This window comes from Triturus cristatus, chromosome 3_2, assembly GCF_964204655.1.
Source record: "Triturus cristatus chromosome 3_2, aTriCri1.1, whole genome shotgun sequence".
NCBI lineage: Eukaryota > Metazoa > Chordata > Amphibia > Caudata > Salamandridae > Triturus > Triturus cristatus.
Genome location: NC_140584.1, coordinates 569,019,697 through 569,039,319, shown reverse-complemented (window position 1 = coordinate 569,039,319; position 19,623 = coordinate 569,019,697). Strand labels below are relative to the sequence as shown.

The 19,623-nt window shown below is 43.7% G+C and overlaps 1 protein-coding gene across 3 annotated transcripts in view; it reads right to left on the bottom strand.

Annotated features, from left to right (window-relative positions):
• Positions 1 to 19,623, bottom strand: part of ICE2 (interactor of little elongation complex ELL subunit 2) — an 825,537-nt gene that overhangs the window by 390,784 nt on the left and 415,130 nt on the right. For all 3 annotated transcript variants that reach the window (XM_085648299.1, XM_085648300.1, XM_085648301.1), the window contains one exon: positions 14,401 to 14,560. In XM_085648299.1, coding sequence (XP_085504425.1) covers positions 14,401 to 14,560 — 160 coding nt within the window. The remainder of the gene's footprint in view (positions 1 to 14,400; positions 14,561 to 19,623) is intronic.

Sequence of the window (19,623 nt, the reverse complement as noted above, 5' to 3'; positions counted from 1 at the left end):
GTGTGAATATCACAACCCCATAATTGTAAAACGAATTAACTGAAAGCTTAATTAAAAGCGAGATTGTCATGATATGTTAATCACAAAAAAACGTAATAGATGAATTAAGAGATGATAGTAAGTGAAAAAAATAGTAAGTGAAAAAAAGTCCAATGCCAAGTTGACTGACTTGAGAAGTTTATGAATGATAGGGACCAACCACATAATTATCGCTAAATGTGCACCGAAAATAACGTGAACAGTGACAAAGCTGAAAGCTGAACCGTTAATGGAAATCGTAGCCATATAAATACAATCCATTTAGTGACTGAATAACGCACATGGGCATAAAAATTGTTGAAAAGAGTGCCATGAATGCAAATAGTACCAGTTTAGACACACCCGACTTCGTGACTAAATAATCTGACACACGTAAACAAAAACGGTAATGAAAGTTGTGACATGAGCAAATACGCTAAACTCCGTAATTATATAGCATCTGGTGAAATAACATGCATGTTAGCCAAAGGTTAGATAAACAATTCAGCCAGTTAAACGTAGCTTTACCTTCAGTTTAGACAAAAGTCGAACATGTGCGGTGCTCGCATAAGTGATCAAACACTTCGCGTTCGAATAAGTTATAGACAAAGAAAGAGAAAACAGACAAGTGATGCAACCTCACAGTGTCGCCCATCTTGAAACGGGAAAAAGAAGAAAAAGAAAACTAATGTGGGTTGAGGTAACCATTAGTGAACTTCGTAAGGGTATAAAGTAAACAAATGAAAAGCTAATGAAAAACTAATAAAAAAAAGTAAGTTTGAAAGGAAAGAAAAATGGAAAAATAGAAAGCGTAAAGTGTTGTTACACAAAAGAAAAAGAATTCAAATGAAAGGAAACGAAAGTTGTTATAAACTACAGTGGAAAAGGTAAAACAACAATAAACAAATATAAACAAATTTAGCAACACGGAACCAGCAATATAGTACACAGCAGGAGACTCAAGACCACGACATGCACATGCCTACTGAAACCTTCAAGGCTAGGTGGGGAGTCAGCCCAAGGCACAAAGGGACTATGGCGGTAGCAACCAGACAGTGCGCAACCCTGGGTTACACAGTTCAGCCTGTCATCACCCTGGCTCCTCCACGAGTGAGGATGTGGCGCAGATCAGGTGGTCCTGTGCCATGTGGTGCATTCCCCGCACCGGAGGGCCCCCAACTGTTACCAAATATGGTACTCAAGCCAGAGACCTCTGTAGGAAATTTGGCATGCCCAACTAATAGATCGGCACCCCAAGGAAGCCTCCCTGCCTGTGAAACGTGAAACATCATGGGGCCCAACGTGGGTAGATCACCATCCATACCCCGCACACAGTGGCCTCCATGAAAAGACCAAGAACAGGGTGAGACCGCCGTCAGGAGGGCCGCGGTGGCCACATGCATGCAAGTGGCAGCTGGCTGGAAGACTCGATCGCAGAACCCAAGAGGCTTCCAAAAGAGTGCTATCACCAGAAGGCAAAGATGCTGGCAGCCACAAGATCTCAGAGAATGCCACTTTTGTTACAGACGAAACCACAGGACTTACTATTGCCATCTAAAAACATATCAAGAGCAGAGAGGAATAATTCCTGGTCCGCCCCCATAGAATACCCATCCCCAAAACCAAGCCCAGTGTAACGCGAATGCATCATATAATAAGCCTAGGGAAACCAGGCAACAGCCACCGCGCCGCAGCAGAGGCTGGGTGGTTGGTCATGCACATAGCATCAGGCGCAGCAGACATGGAGCTCAGTTCAGCAAGGAGCAGGGGAGGGGATCACTGTCTGGGGAGGCAATCTCTTTGCACAATCGCAGAATGCAAACATGCATTAAGTCCAAAACCATCCCCCAACATGACGTATCCCTTTCATATCCTTTCCCAATACATTTCCTTACCTGCATTTGCTAACCATTTTGGTGCCGCAGTATATTATATCGATCGGAAATCTGTGCTAGAGTTTGCCATCCAAGTGCCTGTAGGGGCCTGGGCCTCTCCGCTGTTGATACCCCGGAGTGTGGTTGGCTAGCCACGCCCCTGGGAGAGACAGTCCAATGAGGGGCAGGCAACCCCTGACTGGTGCATAGAAACCAGCCCCCAGGTCCACTCGTCCAAATCCAGCTTTGGTCGAGCTATGTAGGTCCCAACAGCCCTAAGGTTTCCAACGAATTGAACCCCTTACAGTTCCAAAAAGAGGGAGACGCTCCACTGTCGGAAGCCAGGTTTCCCACATGGATGTCCTTAAAACTCAGAAGCAATCAGTCACATGACACCCAGTCGGTAGAGAAAATCCATCAAAGCCGTTAGCATTACCCGCATCGGGTTAATCACGACGAGTCCTGAACTTGCACCCAACTTTCATCGAAAACACAGCAAATAAGCACAATCCCAGTCACTCCCCTGCAGAGTCACAGAAGGGCCACAAGCAACTCTCTGCCTACCTCCAGTATACTACGGTAGAAGCAGTATCGCTCAAAAGCATAGGTAAACGCCCAACGGAACCTGCACAAAGAAGCCCAAAAGTAGCCCACAAAACCAGAACTTTCCAGAAAAAAGGCATAACCTAATCACCCGACTCCATTAGGGAGTATCTCATTACACGCCATGAGCAGAGACCAGAGGGACATGCGCGGGACAATGGAAACATCGCCATTACCCACAAAGCCACTACAGATTATTAGACATCCACTTCCCTTCACATTGCACATGCAAGTCAAATGGATACACCCCCCCACACCCCAATAAAAAAAATATATCTATCTATCTCTTTCTCTCTCTCGCCAACAAAGTAAAATACCATCCCCTGCCCTATCAAGGAGTGGGAGGGACCAAAGTACTCACAAAATAATCCTAAAGCGACTTAACCTCACCATTCCCTAAAAGTACTGCCACCCCTTCCAATACCCTACTAAAAGGTTTTGGGCAATAGTGGAGCTACACTAAAAAGGAGGCACAGGAATTTCCCGAAAACTGTATAACCATATGTATTTTTTCCATGCTAACCTACAACACACAGCTCTGCAATCAAGCAGCATGTACACCATTGTTACAACGGCCTGCCACCCCTTCAGCCGAAGTTTACAAAAGGACTTCAACGAGACCCAATTGCTCAAGAACGCAGACTGCAAGCTGCCTTTACTGACACTTTTTTACAAACAGACTCTTTTTTGCACTGCATCAAGCCAAGACACCCCTGGGTGCCCAAACAGAAATCTCCCCTGGAGACCATCCTTAGAACTACAAATATTTTCAAAGTTATGTATTTATGTACTTTTGCACACTCTCTGTCTAGCATGAGTACTCTTGCGCCCCTCCGAAGACAGAAATCCGCCTAGTTTCATGGAGCCTACCTCAACATTATTGCAGCGCTTGCATAGGGACCTCTTCAACCTCACCTACATTTATAGTGAACCGAACGCTACCATTTCTCACGCACTACACAGTGCACTCCTACACAACACATGGTATCAGCACATGAGCACTGTGGGAACCAAAACCACAAAAAAGTTGTGTTACAAATGTTTGCTGATACTCCACGTCGTAGGTGCACACAGGCTTTATTTATCCCAAGAGATAGCCTCCAAAAAAGCAAAATGTCTCATCTACCTGTACCAATGTACGATTAGGGCCAAGATACAACCCAATAGACTAGAACCCCCATGGAGCAGTAGAAAATATCAGCCGGTACCAACCCCACAGCACTATAACATTTTTTTGAACCTAGCAACGTTCAAACCCTAGCTAGACAGGATGCGCAAAAGAGGTACAATAGGGGAGGACACGGTTTGGCCCAAGACTTCGTAGAAAAGAGGTTCTTAGAGGTAGCAAAACCAACGCAACCAGTGCACGAGTATGTCCGCTCCCCCCTCCATCTGTGGTTTTAGGGTGACCCTCTACGTATTTGGACCTCGATATGGAATTCCAGTGCAGGGCCATTCTACTTGATGATGCTGGAGGAAATGGGTCCCTTGGGAGGGGGGGTCAAACAACAGCAAAGAAAATCTGGGATACCGAGATAAATAGGTCCATACAGCTGGAAGGGAATAGGCAACACCTAATTGCATGGAAACCTAGACTGTATTCTTTGTGTTTCAGAGACAAAGGAGCAATACTGCTTGGTACCAATTAAGCAATAATGCCCAAACCAGACCTGCAATGGGGCTCATCATGTTGATGAATTACTACTGGCAATGCAGATAATTTGCCTATGCACAGCTCGTCCCCGGATGGCGGGGCCTCTGCACCCTTGTGACCTTACACACCCCAACCCTGGTCAACCCTGGAGAAGATCTGTCTGAGTTGTTCCAACATATGCTACAGAAGAAAACAACACTGTTCAGGTGAAAATAGCAGACAAAGCACACCTCAATCTACCCAATTTGCATCAAATTCAAGAAGCAGATTGGAGGAGGTAGAAAAATTGCCCCACTAGTCATGGCATGCGTATTATCCAGAAACAACTGCATTTGCACCCAGGCTTGCTAAACCCCCCCAAAAAAAAAAACATTGGCTAGACAGATACATTTGTCCCATGGTGACACAAGGGGAAGGAACATTTAACATAAGTGCCATTACTTTTTATTGTATTATCGTAATAATATACTGCACTGTTTATCCAAGGGTAAGAGTTGAGAAAAACAGGTTCTGAGTCCCAATCGTGTTTCAATGCTGCTTTACAATTTACTGCTTCAATGCTGCTTTAAACTTGACTTATTTATTTTCGGCATTTAAAGGGCACTTATTTCGTCAATGTCTGAAGGTACCGATCTAAATGCTACAGAGCAAGAAAAACTAGTTAAAGGCATAATCAGTTTTTAACTTCTTATAAAAGTGCATCTTGCCCAGAATGCCCTGCAGGTGCTGTGGGAATGGGTTCCAGAGCTAAGCGCATCAAACTGAAAATCTTTGACTTACCAAAAGAGGTACTGAGAGGAGGACAGTCAAGACTTTTTTTTATTAGACAGAGTGAAAGCGCATGGAAATTGATTGGAGAGATATTTTGGGGGGTTTCGTTTGGAGAGGTTAGTGTGTTAACTTACTGCACACATGTAATCCATATACTCAAAGGTTGTTATGGTAAGACTATAACATAGCACAGTATATATCACCAACGCATAGTGACAATTCAAATCTTACATTAAGTATCAAGTGGAGTCGTGGTGTACATTTTCTGAGTCTAGAGCTCTAAAAGTTTGCTTCTGTGTAAAGCTGCTGTAATAAATAGGGTTATTAGTTGTGCAAGATGTGAGGCCAGCGCAAGTAATAAGTCCACAATTTCCCCTTACTTGGAACCAAGCACACCACTGTAACACTGGACTCTCTCAGGGAATTGAAGCAGAACAGTCTAATAACAAAAGTCATGACTTTCCTCCTTTTCAGTACCTCTTTTGGTAAGTCAAAGATTTTCTGTTTAATGCACTTAGAAGTCCAAGACCTACTCAGGGAAAGTGGTGTGGACTATAAATCACCATTCACTGGTAAGCAATATCACTCAAAAAATGATTGTCCAGTCATTACATTTTCTTAGAAAAGGGAAAAGTACATTTATTACACACATGCTGTACATTAATTTACAAATCTATACAACAAGCAGGTAGAAATACTTTAGGTGACATTCTAAATTCACATTTAGCCCCTAAAGGGTCATGAGTCCCAAAATTACAATAATTCCCCCCCTATACTTGATACTTCACACTATAAGAGGGTATCACTTTAAATAAAACAAGCCTACTGGCTCATTAAAGGACCAAAAATCATGTCAAAAATCATCATTACATCACCAGAATCATCAAGCATGTTTAAATGCACTCATGGGTGTCAATATAGCATTGAAAAGTGTGCCCTGCACTACTATTAGCATCATGATGTCAATAAAGCATTTTAAATGAACATAACATGTGTCGGTGTCTCTTAACTCTTGTACTGCTATGCCTTTTTCCTCTAGATTGCTAAGCCGTTTTTTTTTTATATTTGTGTTAGTTCACGCTTAGGCCTCCATAACTTTTTTTTCCCCACATTAGGTATCCAAGCCAAACGTGTGTCCTATTTTCCAACATCCTGGGATTCCCATGGCACCCAGGGTTTGTGGATTCCCCTGGAGTGAAATGAGAAAATAGTTCAAATATAGCTACATTTTGTTTTCTTAGGGAAAAATAGGAAAAAAGTGCTTCACAAAAAAGTGTTTGTAATTTTTTTCCTCAAAAATGGCATCAACCAAAGGTTTGCTGTGCTAAAGTCTCAATTTTCTCAGCTTTCAGGAACACTCATAGCTGAAAAAAAAAAAATGTTAGCAAAGCGTTGACATTTTCCAAAGGAGTAGCCCATTTTTCCTTATTTTTGTGCTTTCAACCTACTTCCAGTTTGTCCTGAAGACCAGGGTGAACCCCATAGGTGATCCTGGAAAGCTATAGATTTCTTAAAAGAATACAAAAGTCTGAGCTCAGAAAGGGATCATTTGTGTAGATCCCTCAAGATTTCCTCAAAGAAACTAACTGTTGAAATAGAAAAATATTGAAAATGAGTAGGAAAAATTGGCTATTTGTGACAACGTTTTTATTTGTAACTTCTTGCCATGATGGCCGATTTACAAAAGCAATATACCCTTATGTCCGCTTAACTCTTCTGGTCGCAGTGTATATAGGGTTTGTAGATTTTCAAAGAACCAGAGGAACCCAGAGCCAACAAATGAACTGCACCTTACAATGGTTTTTCATTGTGTACCAGGTATAGAGCAATTCATATGGTAAAACAAAGAGTAAAAAATGGGTATCAAGGAAACCTAAGTATTTCTGAAATAGACACCAAATAAGGAGTTTAGGAGCAATGGTTATTTATAGGTCTTTGAATTTGTGGGCACCAATGCTAGCATGTGATAAGATGGCATTTTTCAAATGCCCTTCTTTCTTACAGGCTGGCTTACATTTAGAAGGTAAAAATGCAGAGAAATACAATTGGTCATAAAAAATGTTCTACTATTCTGTATTACCATATGTCTCCTGATTTAAATGGTACCTCACTTGTGTGGGTAGGCCTAGTGTATGGCAAGAAAGGGGCCAAAGCACACATTTTTCCCACTGAAAACATACCCATTTTGGGTAGCTGGTGATTTTGTGCCATATCTCAGCGGGCACCTAGGAAAACCTAGTATACCTGTAATTCTTTTTCTAACTAACCACCAGAGTGGGGTCACCAGGTTTTCCTTCCCAGAAGCCTTTGCAAACCTCAAAGTTTGACTAAAAACACACATTCTCGTAACATCCAGAATCTGCAGGGAGCCACAAATGCCTTTCCACCTATCATTCCCCAAAGTCTACTGATAGAAATGGCACCTTACTTGTGTGGGTAGGGCAAGTGACCGAGACAGGAAAAGCACCAAATGCAACATAGACACATCACATTTTTCCACTGAAAACTGACCTTTTTTTGCAATGTGGCTAGCTGTGGATTTTGGGCCCTAGCTCAGCATGAACCCAGGAAAACCTAGCAAACCTGCAGTGCTTTTTAAACTAGACATCCAGAGGAATCCAGGGTGGGGTGACTTGCATTGCTCTCACAAGGTTTTTTTACCCAGAATCCCTTGCAAATCAAAAACTTTAACTAAAAAAAACATGTTCCTAACATTTCTGTGATGGAAAGTTCTGGAATCTGCAGAGAGACCACACATTTTCTAACACTAACCATTCCCCCATGTCTCCTGATAAAAAAGGTACCTCACTTGTGTGGGTAGGCCTAATGCCAACAACACCCAAGGCCACAAAATATAATGTGGAGACATCAACATTTCCTGTCACAAAAATGATCTGATTAGGCGATGGGTGTAACAGTAGATGTTTGGGTGAGGATCGACTGCCACCCAGGCAAACCTACCAAACCTAGACATTTCTCAAAACCTAGAAACCCATAGGGGTCAATGGTAGTGTGCCTTACGTGGACACCACAACATTTTCTTACTCACAATGCCCTGCAAGCCTCAAATTTTGACTATAATGGCTCATTTTCCTTGCATTTCCTTGAATCAGCAGGAATCCCAAAAATTCCAAATACCTAGCGTTTACCCACTTGTCACAATAAAAATGCTACCCCACAGGTGTGGCTGGGCATAGTGGCCGCAACAGACATGCATCAAACCAAGGTCAATGGGAGTCTCGTCGAGCAACTATAATTGACCCTGGCTTGATTTACGCCTGTCAGGGGCACTAGGCCCAGCCACACAAGTGGATGATACGAATTTTGCGGATCCCTCAGGTTTCCAGAAGTTTACCTCATAGAAATGCAAGGAAAATGTGTTATTTAGTCAAAGTTTGAGATTTGCACCGCGTTGTGGGTACAAAAATATTGTGGGATCCACATGTGAGACACCACCCAGGACTCCCCCGAATGTCTATTTTTCAGAAATGTCTGGGTTTGGTAGGTTTCCCTGTGTGGCACCAAGCCTGGGTTCAAACACTGGAGCTACCTCTACTGCTGATTTCTCCACATTGCGTTTTGGGGCATTTTGAATCACGGATGCTAGGCCTGGCCACACAAGTGAGGTAGCATTTGTATCGGGACAAGAGGGGAAAGAAGGGTGGGACGTTTTTTGTGGATCTCTGTGGTTTCCAGAGGTTAATGTCACAGAAGCATGGCGTGATGTCTGGGTGAGCCACCCCCTTTTATTACCTTTGGGAATATTGGTGGTCTCATGTCTAGTGGCCATTCTGCTCCCCGAACGAAGATTTGGGGAAAACACTCTCAATACAACCCGGGGATGGTGAAGAAAGACTGATGCACCTATTCTGGAGTGGGCAAAGAAAGGATGGGTGTGGCTCACCCAGGCATCATGCCTTACTCCCACCCCAGAAGAGGTATAGTCAGGGAAGGTTACAGTTAAAGACCACTTATCTTCCACCGGGGGCAAAAAAACTGTTGAGATCATAATGGAGGTGGAGGCTAGGCCCAATGTGTGGGCAGGCCACCCCCACAACTTGTAGCAATACCAAACTCCCTGGTGTCTAGTTGATTTTCTGCTACCCTTCCCCAAGGGGGGATATTGGGATTAAAGACTGCTTATCTGCCTCCTTGGGGCAGCAGAAAGACTGTTGTAATCATTTGTGGGGTGGGGGCTAAGCCAGATATCTGGGCAGACCACCCACGCCCATTTTTCAAACTAAAAAAAAAAACTAGAGTCTAGTGTCTAGGGGGCTGTCTGACGCTAGACTCAAAACTACATCTAAAAAGGAAAACACACAAGAAATTCCATCAAATGCGGTCAAAGGCTTTCTCAGCATCTACAGCCACATTTCTGTCCTTTTTGTTTCCTCAGTAACACAAAAGAATAATCTAGCACATCTCCAAACAATCATCTTTTTAGTAAACCTGTCTGAATACCATTGGTCACTTTAAAGAGGATTTTTGACAGTGTTTGCTAAAATCTTAGTGTAGACTTTCCAATCCGAATTAAGCGAGGAAATTGGCCAATAGTTTGCTGGATTTAAAATATCCTTATCATCTTACAACTAATGCCATCCGGCCTCAAGGCTCATCACTTGGAGCAGACAAAACTGCTCTCATCAATTCTTCCAGGGAAATTTACTAGACTAACTCAATTATGAGGACCTGATCCAAGGACAGAAGAGTTGTTTGAGACAAGTAATCTTAGGTAAGATTTTCTAAAGGCAAGGTCCTCAACTACATATTGATTCATAAAATAGGTTTTGACCTATTTTAATATTTCATCGTCTGGTTACAACTACAAACGTTTAGAGCAGATATCTTTCTACTTCTATTATAGCGTTTTGCTAATGATTTTATTATATTTGCATTTTGAAGTTCTTAACTTACACGTCATTGGGACATTTCTCGCCTTATTTAAATGGGTAACCAAAGATATTAGTGTACATTTTCAAACTTATACAGTATGATAGCCTTTGCAAAATAATATTTGATTACATTTCTAGTAGATCATCATTTAAACACCAAAGGTATGAGATCTTACAACATTGCTGTATTGCTTAGAACAGATCAGTATTTCTCGATTTCTCTTATAAAAACAAATTCAAGAACTGGATCATATAAACAAACTCAGCATTTAAATTACCGTATTTTTCATACAGCTCCGTATTTTGCAATAGCACTAAATCTCCCTTTACCCTAAATATAGATTTAAGGAATTTCCTCTTAACAGTGTTAGTTAATATTTTCACATTTAGAGATAGTATTTTAAATGAATCAGTCACTGAAGGGACTAGGGTTAAATTGGGAGTATAATGCTGACCATTAGTTTAATGTTTTACAAAAATGCGATTTATATTCTGCGAGAAATCAAAATCCCCTATTTTTAATGGCCTTTATTTTAAATACCACTGTTCTTAAATATTTTTATGACAAGCCTCATGCTTGGCCTTGAAACACTATAAGAGGTGAACAGTGAACATGGTCTTGTGATTTGAATCATTTGAGTATTGCATTCAGTACACTCGACAACTTTCTTCTGATTTTGTTGTTCTTGGAGAAAAGCATGAAATATCACAGTGTAATTCCTGGGTGTACCTTAGGAAGAAGATCACCTAACAACATTCCATCTCAATCTTAAAGTAAATTGTAACTTTCCTTGACAACAATATCTTATTAGAAGTCCATTAATACAATGGATCTTATTAAAATCTTTAGAAAGTGCAGAAAGAAGCAGTCTTCCACTAAAACCGGGCTGATCTTATCATCTCAGATTGTTCAAGTGGTATTCTACTCATGAACTCTGACTTGTATTTGTTGATCTCTACCAGTTACCCATTACTTTTGCCCTGAAGGGCTCAGTATGGCATTTATTATTGTTGAGTGAGAGGAAAATAGGGATTACTGGAGTACTGAGTGGTATCTGAAACCCTTTTTGGAAATTCAGGAGTATCCAAAAATGCTGGGTGGTGCATTAAACTGGCTTTCTTTCAAATCTGCATTAGCTTTGATATGTAACACTATCCTGAAGAAAGGAGCCGCAGTTACACCAGGATTACATGACTGTTTTCAAAAGTCTGCAGCACGTCTTGTAAGTGGGATGAAGAGATCATACCACATTCGACGATGCAGAGGTAAACAGACTTCCCGTTAGCCAGCAGATCATCCTTAAGTATTTGTGAATTGCATACCATGCCTACCTTCTTCCCTTCTCAGGACAAACCTTACTGAAGTAGTCATAACAGGAAACTTACACTCATTAAATAACAACATAACTGTAGTTCCACACATCTCTAAGAAAAGCTACACTGCAGCGCATCCTCAATTGTGTTTGCTGAATTTCAGGATTATTTTACCTCGTACATCTTTGCTATTGAGCAGTGCTAAACTTTCAGACTGCCCTGAAATTTTCCTTTAATCAAAAACCTAAAGCAACACTTGGCGCACCTGGGATCTCCCCCAGGGGCACAAAAATGTATTGGGATTAAGTTGCATTCCAGAAGGTCTATTTTTATTTCATTAGATTAAAGGTTGTGAACAACTAACTATATGTGATTTAAAGAAATGTGGCATCAGGAGAAATATGAACATATGACCAATTGTTTTCACAACAAAAGGTACTATTCATGGAGGACTAGAATCATGGACTTGCCCTCTGAAGGGAGTGTGCAGCTATTGTCAAGAATGAATGATTCAAATGAGCATAGTTGTTTGCACAAATACGAAACCAAATTTTCCAAATGTATTTTCTGTTTGGTTACCAACTAGTTCAGTATCAGCTGTGGTATATTTTCTGTACCCTTGTCACACATTTGTTGAAGATCGCTTTTGTAGGATATTTGTAATTGTAATTGCATTTATAAGTGCATACTACCCCTGACAAAGCATTGAAGCACTTTTTCGGCAAGTAGCACGCTGCTCCAAAATTCAAAAAGGATTAGTGTGTGGAAAACGTTTAATATTTTACTTGGCATAAGCGACAGCCATTTAAGTTTCCTTCTGAATTCTTTCGTCTTTTCACTCTGCTTGTGCTATCTATTTTAGTTGACTTCCTGACTCAGCTAAAAGCAATGTACGTGCTGAGGGTTTGTAGCTCCCAGAGCACCTGGTCTTGGATGTTAACTGTCAATCATTTACTGCTGCCATAAGCACTCTTGCTCCCCCTCCCACTTTGCTGACCACGTGGTTATTCATCTGCCCTTGTTTGCCAATAACTATTTCTAAAACTTGTTCTCCCTATTTCTGTTCACATGCTTACACTGCAGAAAACCTGTATAAAAAGACCTGTGTTCTGTGACTTCAGTGTACTACCTCAAGCAGCACTTGAGAGTGCTGTGTGGATGTGGTCCCACTCATGAGTGATTAATAAACTTGTTATTTATTTCCAACTACAGTGCTGATCTCTATTTTGTTGGTCTTTGAACCCGTGGACAAGAGGGTGACCATGCACCAGTGTACCCCTAAAAAGGTACATATCCACAAGTGGTGAAATAGTATAGGGAAATATGAAATTAATGTGAGTGGTGGACATGTTAATCTGTTATTTGGATTGAAAAGGATAGTGGAGGGATAGAAGAGGGAAGAGTTTGCCTGTATATATAGCGCTTGTTACCCTTGCTGAGGTGTAGAAGTGCTTTTCGGCAGGTAACACGCTTGCCGGAACCCAAAAAGAATTAGTGCGAAATTAGTATAGGGAAAATGAAATTATTTTGAATGGTTGGGGATGAGTAAAGGGGAGTTGGAGGGGGAAGAATCAGTGGGAAGGGTTTAGAAAGGATACTTTGGGAAATCTGAATAGTAAAAGAGGTATGAGATGTTGCAAGGAGGGATTTCATTTGTGTAAATGTCTGAAAGAATTGGCAGAAACTGAACAGAATATTATCGCTCAAATAATATATTTGTTATGGGTAAGCTGCAGTGAACTGTCAGTCAAAAAGGATACTGAGTTGAAGCTTGACTGTATTGGCATAAACTATGGAAAATAGATTATACATAAAAAAAGGATGAAACAACAAACACATTTTAAAAAAAAGAGCAAGAAACGGGTTCCATGTGCATCAGGGGAAAACGTTTGAGGAAACTCACTAAGAGACATGATTTCGATTTCATAGAAAATTGGTTTCAGTCTTGCCCAAAATGGAGGCCTGAAGTGAGTTTTTTGCTGTGCAAGGTTATAACGGAGCGTACGTTGCCGTATACATGCTTACAGTGTGAATATGTGATCCAGTCTTCAAACAGCTTTGGTTTTCAACAGCTGAATAAGCAGTTTCTTGTACTACCAAGAGGTTGTGCTAGTTCGGTGCCTGGGAATATCATATAGAAAAGCTAAGCGATGTTATGTTATGTTGCATTTCTCAAGGTGCCATTTCAAGTTATTGGTTATTTGAAGAGTAACAGTCCTGCAACATTTTTGGTGATTAGGTGTTACCAGATTCTTCCTGGTTTCTGAAGTATCACTGAAAAAACATGCTGGTGCAGCATGAAATGTCTGTTTAAATGTGATTGCTAGTGTGTTTCTTAAGGAAGAAGTATTTTTTATATTGTTATGAAATGTTTACGATCCTAAAATGGTAACAAAATACACCAAGTAGTGTTTTGTAGGTGATTCTGCCAGCTTAGTCTTGATTCAACTTTTAGCCAATTGGAGACCATGCAACACATGCAATCTTAATTCTTCCACCCTACCCTTCTACCCTCCTACCCTTCCACTGAGACCAACATGAGAAAATGGGCAGAAATAACACTAGGCAACAAAATAAAAGTAAGAACTGAAATGAGGATAAGATGAGGATAAGAAAGATACTCTTTACGTTGGTCACTTAAGAGTTCACCCAGACAGAACAAAAAAGTTGCAACTGGAGCAGGGACAGACAGTGTACATGCGGTGTCATCCCTTGATCATCCTCCGCAGACTATCGGTGGGCTGACTGGGCACTGGGACAGCTGGATTTAAAGTGTTCATTCACCTCGAACATGTTCTATGTTAAAACCCTAGTGATGTGCTGGATACATCTAAAAAAATAAGCACATACAAACAGGTTGTGGCTGCATTTAGGCATGTCTCATGTCAAGCACTGCATCTCCTTGCTTGGTTCAAAAGTAAATCAAAGTGCAAATTTGGTATTACAGTTGCATGCATGTGTTATTTTCATAGCAAGGAAATACCAAACGCAGCAGAGCACTGTACGAGGTCAAATGTAATGATAAAGATTTGTTGCAATTATTTAAAAAAAAGTTAAGATCTGTGGAATTTCAGTTAGGCAACAGAAACATATCACTTAACTCCCAATTTTGTTACTTAAGCATCCTTAAAACAAGCTGGTTCGTATCAACAATACTTCAACAGAGACTGATAGTGGTGTAAAGGAAACAGGTCACAATTAAACCCAAAAAGGAAAAAACAGAAATACAACAAATGAGAAGCTTACATTTATATAGACTGGTTAGGTAACATACCTTCATTCTGAAGCATTTTGACGCACACTGGCAATTCCCACTGTTCTTTGTAGTTAATGCCGTGGTTATTTAACAAGGTAAACAAAGACTGGGCAGTTAAAGCTACTTGTGGACGGTATTTCAATGCAAGTTTTTCGGCATTTGGATCAGAGCGAATATCCTGGAAGCCAAAAAAAGAAGAACTTCTGTCAACATGTAGTGGTACAACGATTGAGACTTCTCTACCTAGAAATGTAAATCCTGCTTACAAAATGGGACCATGGAATACCCATAAGCCTCAATCAGAAGCTTCTCAGTTTAATTTTATCAATCAATCAATCAATCATTAATTTGCATAGCGCACTACTCACCCGTGAGGGTCTCAAGGCGCTGGGGGGGCTGGAAGGGGGTGTCAGCTACTGCTCGAACAGCCAGGCCTTGAGATGTCTTCTGAAGGTCAGCAGGTCCTGGGTCTGACGCAGATGGGTGGGCAGGGTGTTCCATGTCTTGGCGGCGAGGTGGGAAAAGTATCTGCCGCCGGTGGTGGTTCTGTGTATGCGTGGGACGGTGGCGAGGGCGAGGTCGGTGGAGCAAAGCTGGCGGTAAGGGGTGTAGAAGGTGAGACGTTTGTTGAGGTATGCTGGTCCGGCATTGTGGTGTGCTTTGTGAGCGTGGGTGAGGAGCTTGAAGGTGATCCTCTTGTTGACTGGGAGCCAGTGCAGGTCTTTCAGGTGGGCAGTGATGTGGGTGTGGCGGGGGATGGGAGGATGAGGTGTGCGGAGGCGTTCTGTATGCGTTGAAGTCTTTTCTAGAGCTTGGTCGTGGTTCCTGTGTAGAGGGCGTTGCCGTAGTCCACTCTGCTGCTGACGAGGGCGTGGGTGACCATCCTTCTGGTTCTGGTGGGTATCCATCTGTAGATCTTGTGGAGCATGAGGAGGGTGTTGAAACAGGAGGAGGAGACGGCATTGACTTGTTGGGTCATTGAGAGCGATGAGTCCAGGATGAACCCCAGGTTCCGTGCGTGGTCGTTGGGTGTCGGTGCGGCTCACAGAGTGGCCAGCCACCAGGAGTCGTCCCAGGCGGAGGGGGAGGAGCCGAGGATGAGGACCTCCATCTTGTTTGAGTTCAGTTTCAGGCAACTGTTCTCCATCCAGTCGGTGACGGCCTTCAGTCCCTCGTAAAGGTTGGTGTTGGCGGGGTCCTTGGTGAGTGAGAGGATCAGCTGGGTGTCTGCGGCGTAGGAGATGATGTTGAGGTTGTGCGAGCGGACGATGTCGGCGAGTGGAGCCATGTAGACATTGAAAAGGGTAGGGCTGAGGGATGATCCTTGGGGCACGCCGCAGATGATCTTGGTGGCTTCAGAGCGGAATGGGGGAGGCAGACCCTCTGGGTTCTGTCTGTGAGGAAAAAGGTGATCCAGTCCAGGGCTTTGTCGCCGATTCCTGCGTCGTGGAGGCGTGTGCGTAGGGTGTGGTGGCAGACGGTGTTGAAGGCGGCCGAGAGGTCCAGGAGGATGAGGGCCGCTGTTTTGCGGTTGTCAAGCATGGTCCTGATGTCATCAGTGGCAGCGATGAGGGCAGTTTCGGTGCAATGATTTCCGCGGAATCCTGATTGGGACGGATCTAGGATGTTGTACTCCTCGAGGAAGTGGGTCAGTTGCGTGTTGACGATCTTTTCGAAGACCTTCACCGGGAACGGGAGCAATCATCATCAGTAATGTTATGTTACTCGTACGCCTCACATAACTGCCAGTATTAAGATGTTCTGAATCTATCTGCTCTGCTTGCGCACTCGAGATACACTGGGGATGCCCTACAAGTTCAAACATCAGTAGACAGAATGAGCGTTTGTGTACATCCATGTGACTCCCAACACGTTGTAATTTTGACTCAGCCGATGGACTTCCGTGGCACTAGGGACTTCGAGCCCCATAATCACCGGCCGGGGGAGGAGGAGTCTGACATCTGTGCTATACAGCAGGGGCCGCAACCAGAGGACTTCCCAGCCACGAGGGACTTTCAGTCCCAAAATTACTGGCTGGAGGGTGGGCGGAGCCTGACATCTACGCTGTATAGAACGGCTCAGCAGAGCGGAACACAAGCGGGCCCCGGCAAGGGCAGGCCCGTCTGCATCAAGTCCCTCCCTTATGAATGTTGCACCTGAGATCTTAATCTGTTTGACAGTAAGTGACCCCTTTCGGCTTTTAATACTTTTATGAAGGTTACTGGGCTAGAATTGGGGGCTCTCCAGCAAGCCCTATGTTGTGACTGGAATCATTTTACCCTATAATTTGAGATGACCTGATCTAATTCTCTGGCTACAGCGACAGTATGGTAAAATGCAAACCAGACGTACACAGACCTAGTGGTAAAAGAAACACTATCACCCTGGACAGTCTTCGAAATGGAAAAATCGAAGTGCAGGTACTCTTTAGCAGAGTACCTGCTTGTTTCTGTGAAGTACTCTCAAATTAAAAATATAGCATTTCTCTTGAGAAGTGCCGGTACTCTCCCTCCCAAAATAAAAGTGTGCCGGTACCCATTTAAAACACTGACCCTGGATGGTTTCTTTGAGCGAATAGTGGGGGTCATTAACAGGGAAATTCAGCTGGCCGAGAGACAGCTTTCACTGGACTCTGGACAATGTGGAGCTGCCCGTAGCACCGTCAGGGTGGGCTCTTCTGGGTCTGGTGTTTTACTCGGCCTGGTCTAAACCTGATGGGTAACAGCCTGTCGCCACTGGCCCTGCTCTATTGTCTCCAACCCCGGTGTTCGTCACAACGCAACCGAAGCGAGGAAAACATGTCAAAAAATTCAAAAGTGCAGAAAATGGTTCGGGGAGACCTCTTTCTCAGCCTCTTCTTAAAATCCCCCACGTCCCTTTACAACTTGGATGTACTTAAGAGCGACCTGATAACTGACATCTGTGGCCAGTTCAAGAAAATATTGGGTATTGTCTTAAGCCCCTGATTGAGCGGCTGGACTACATCTTTTCTAGTTCCCAATCAGGATGGGGAGTGGCGGGGTGGTATTGGCCGACACATTTTTACCAAGCCTGCTGCAATCCGGACCACGGCATCTACCGCATCTGTGGTTTCTAAGCTTCGGGAGCGAGAGACCTGTTTTCCAACTTTTGTCGAGGGAATGTGCACCGCTCTCTGCTCCCCTAAGGATGACTCTATTATGGACACTGGGGAAAACATTAGTTGAGCACTGTGTGAGAGGGATCCCAGCAAAGTACCACATATCATCAAGAGGGGGAAAGTAAAAGTAAAAATACTTGTCATCTGCCACCAGCAGTTTGTCCGTATGTGGTAATTCTGGCTAAGCTCTCTAAACCAGGCCAGCATGTGACGAACAAGTTACTTACCTTCGATAACGATATATCTGTAAAAGACCTATATTAGTTATGGATCCCTTACCTTAGAATTACCCACAGGCGTCAGACTGGATCCGTCTGACACCTGCGTGTCGGTAGGCGGCGTCGGTCAACTCCGTGTTCGTCGATGGCGTCGTGGTCGCAACGTCGCGGTATCTACCTAGGCACCCCCCTGTGCGCTGACGTCAGTTCTTTACACAACATTCCACGCCAGAAGCGCAGAGCCATGCAATACATGGACCACTGGTGCACAACAGCTAGGGCACTGAAAGGGAGTCCCTAACTCTAGAAGTCAGTTAGCAGAACAGGGAGGATGGTTGGGGGCGGTAAGGAATCCATAACTAATATATGTCTCTTACAGATATATCATTATCGAAGGTAAGTAACTTGTTCATCTGAAAGAGACTATTAGTTATAGATTCCTTACCTTAGAATAGATACCCCAGCAATACCAACTCCGGAGTTGGGTCTGCGAACAAAGTTCACACCAGGAAGCCCTGAAGAACAGAACAGTCAAAGAAGCCATCAAGTCGGACTTGGCTGTCCAGGCAGTAGTGCTTATGAACGTGTGCAATGAATCCCACGTGGTTGTCAGGCTGATATCATGAAGGGGGACTCCTCATCCGAAAGCAGTAGTGGCCGCTGTCGCCCTTGTGTAATGGGCGTGCAACACTACTGGAGTTTCCTTTTTCACCAAGGAATAGCAGATGTTTATGCAAAGAACGTCCCATCGGGAGATGGTTCGGTTCTGCACAGCCCGACCTTTCTTGGCTCCCACATATCCAACAAAGAGCTGATCATCCACCCAAAATTGTCTTGTGCGATCCAAGTACAATGAAAGCACACGTTTTGGATCCAGACGGCGGAGCCATTCTTCTTCTTTAGAAGGTTGCGGAGGCGGAAAGAAGGTGTAGAAAGTGATGGTCTGTTCTATGTGGAAAGAGGTAACCACTTTGGGAAGAAAAGAATGTCGAGTTCTAAGGACAACCTTGTCCGGAAAAACAGCAAGGAAAGGAGTCTTAGAAGAAAGAGCCTGAAGCTCACTCACCCTGCGAGCAGAAGTGGTGGCAACCAGAAAAGCAGTCTTCAGAGTCAAGAGTTTGAGAGGGCGATTATGCAGCGGCTCAAAGGGCACACACATCAAATAAGTAAGAACAAGGTTCAAGTCCCACTGGGGCATTACGAAAGGAATAGGAGGGAAAAGGTGAGTAATGCCCTTAAGGAAGCGATTTACAATAGGGGACTTGAAAAGAGAAGGTTGATCTGGAAGGCAAAGGAAGGCCGAAATGGCCGAAAGATGTCCTTTGAGAGTGCCCAGAGCAGAGCCCTGCTGGTCCAAATAAAGCAGGAAGAGGAGAACCTCTAAAAGAGGGGCAGAAAGGGGATTGACAGCCTGTGCTGCGCACCATGCCACAAATTTGTTCCATCTACAGGCGTATACCATTTTGGTAGAGGGACGCCTGGCTGCCAGAATACAATTACAGACTTTGGGAGGAAGGTCGAAAGCTGTCAACTGTCGCCGCTCAATCTCCACGCAGGGAGGTGGAGGCTGGGCAGGTTCGGGTGGAGGACCGTCCCCTGCTGCTGCGACAGAAGATCCTCCCGAAGGGGCAGTCTGATCGGAGGATTGATGGCCATGTTCAAGAGCTCGGGATACCAGACTCTTCATGCCCAGTCCGGAGCCACAAAAATGACTTGGGCCCGGTCTCGCTTGATCTTTTCAGCACTCGGGGTAGAAGTGGTATAGGCAGAAAGGCGTACAGAAGACCGCAACTCCACTCGCGTTGAAAAGCGTCGCCTAGCAAGTGCCGTCTTGGAAACTCCAACGCATAGAACTGCTGACATTGCGCGTTCTCGTCTGTGGTG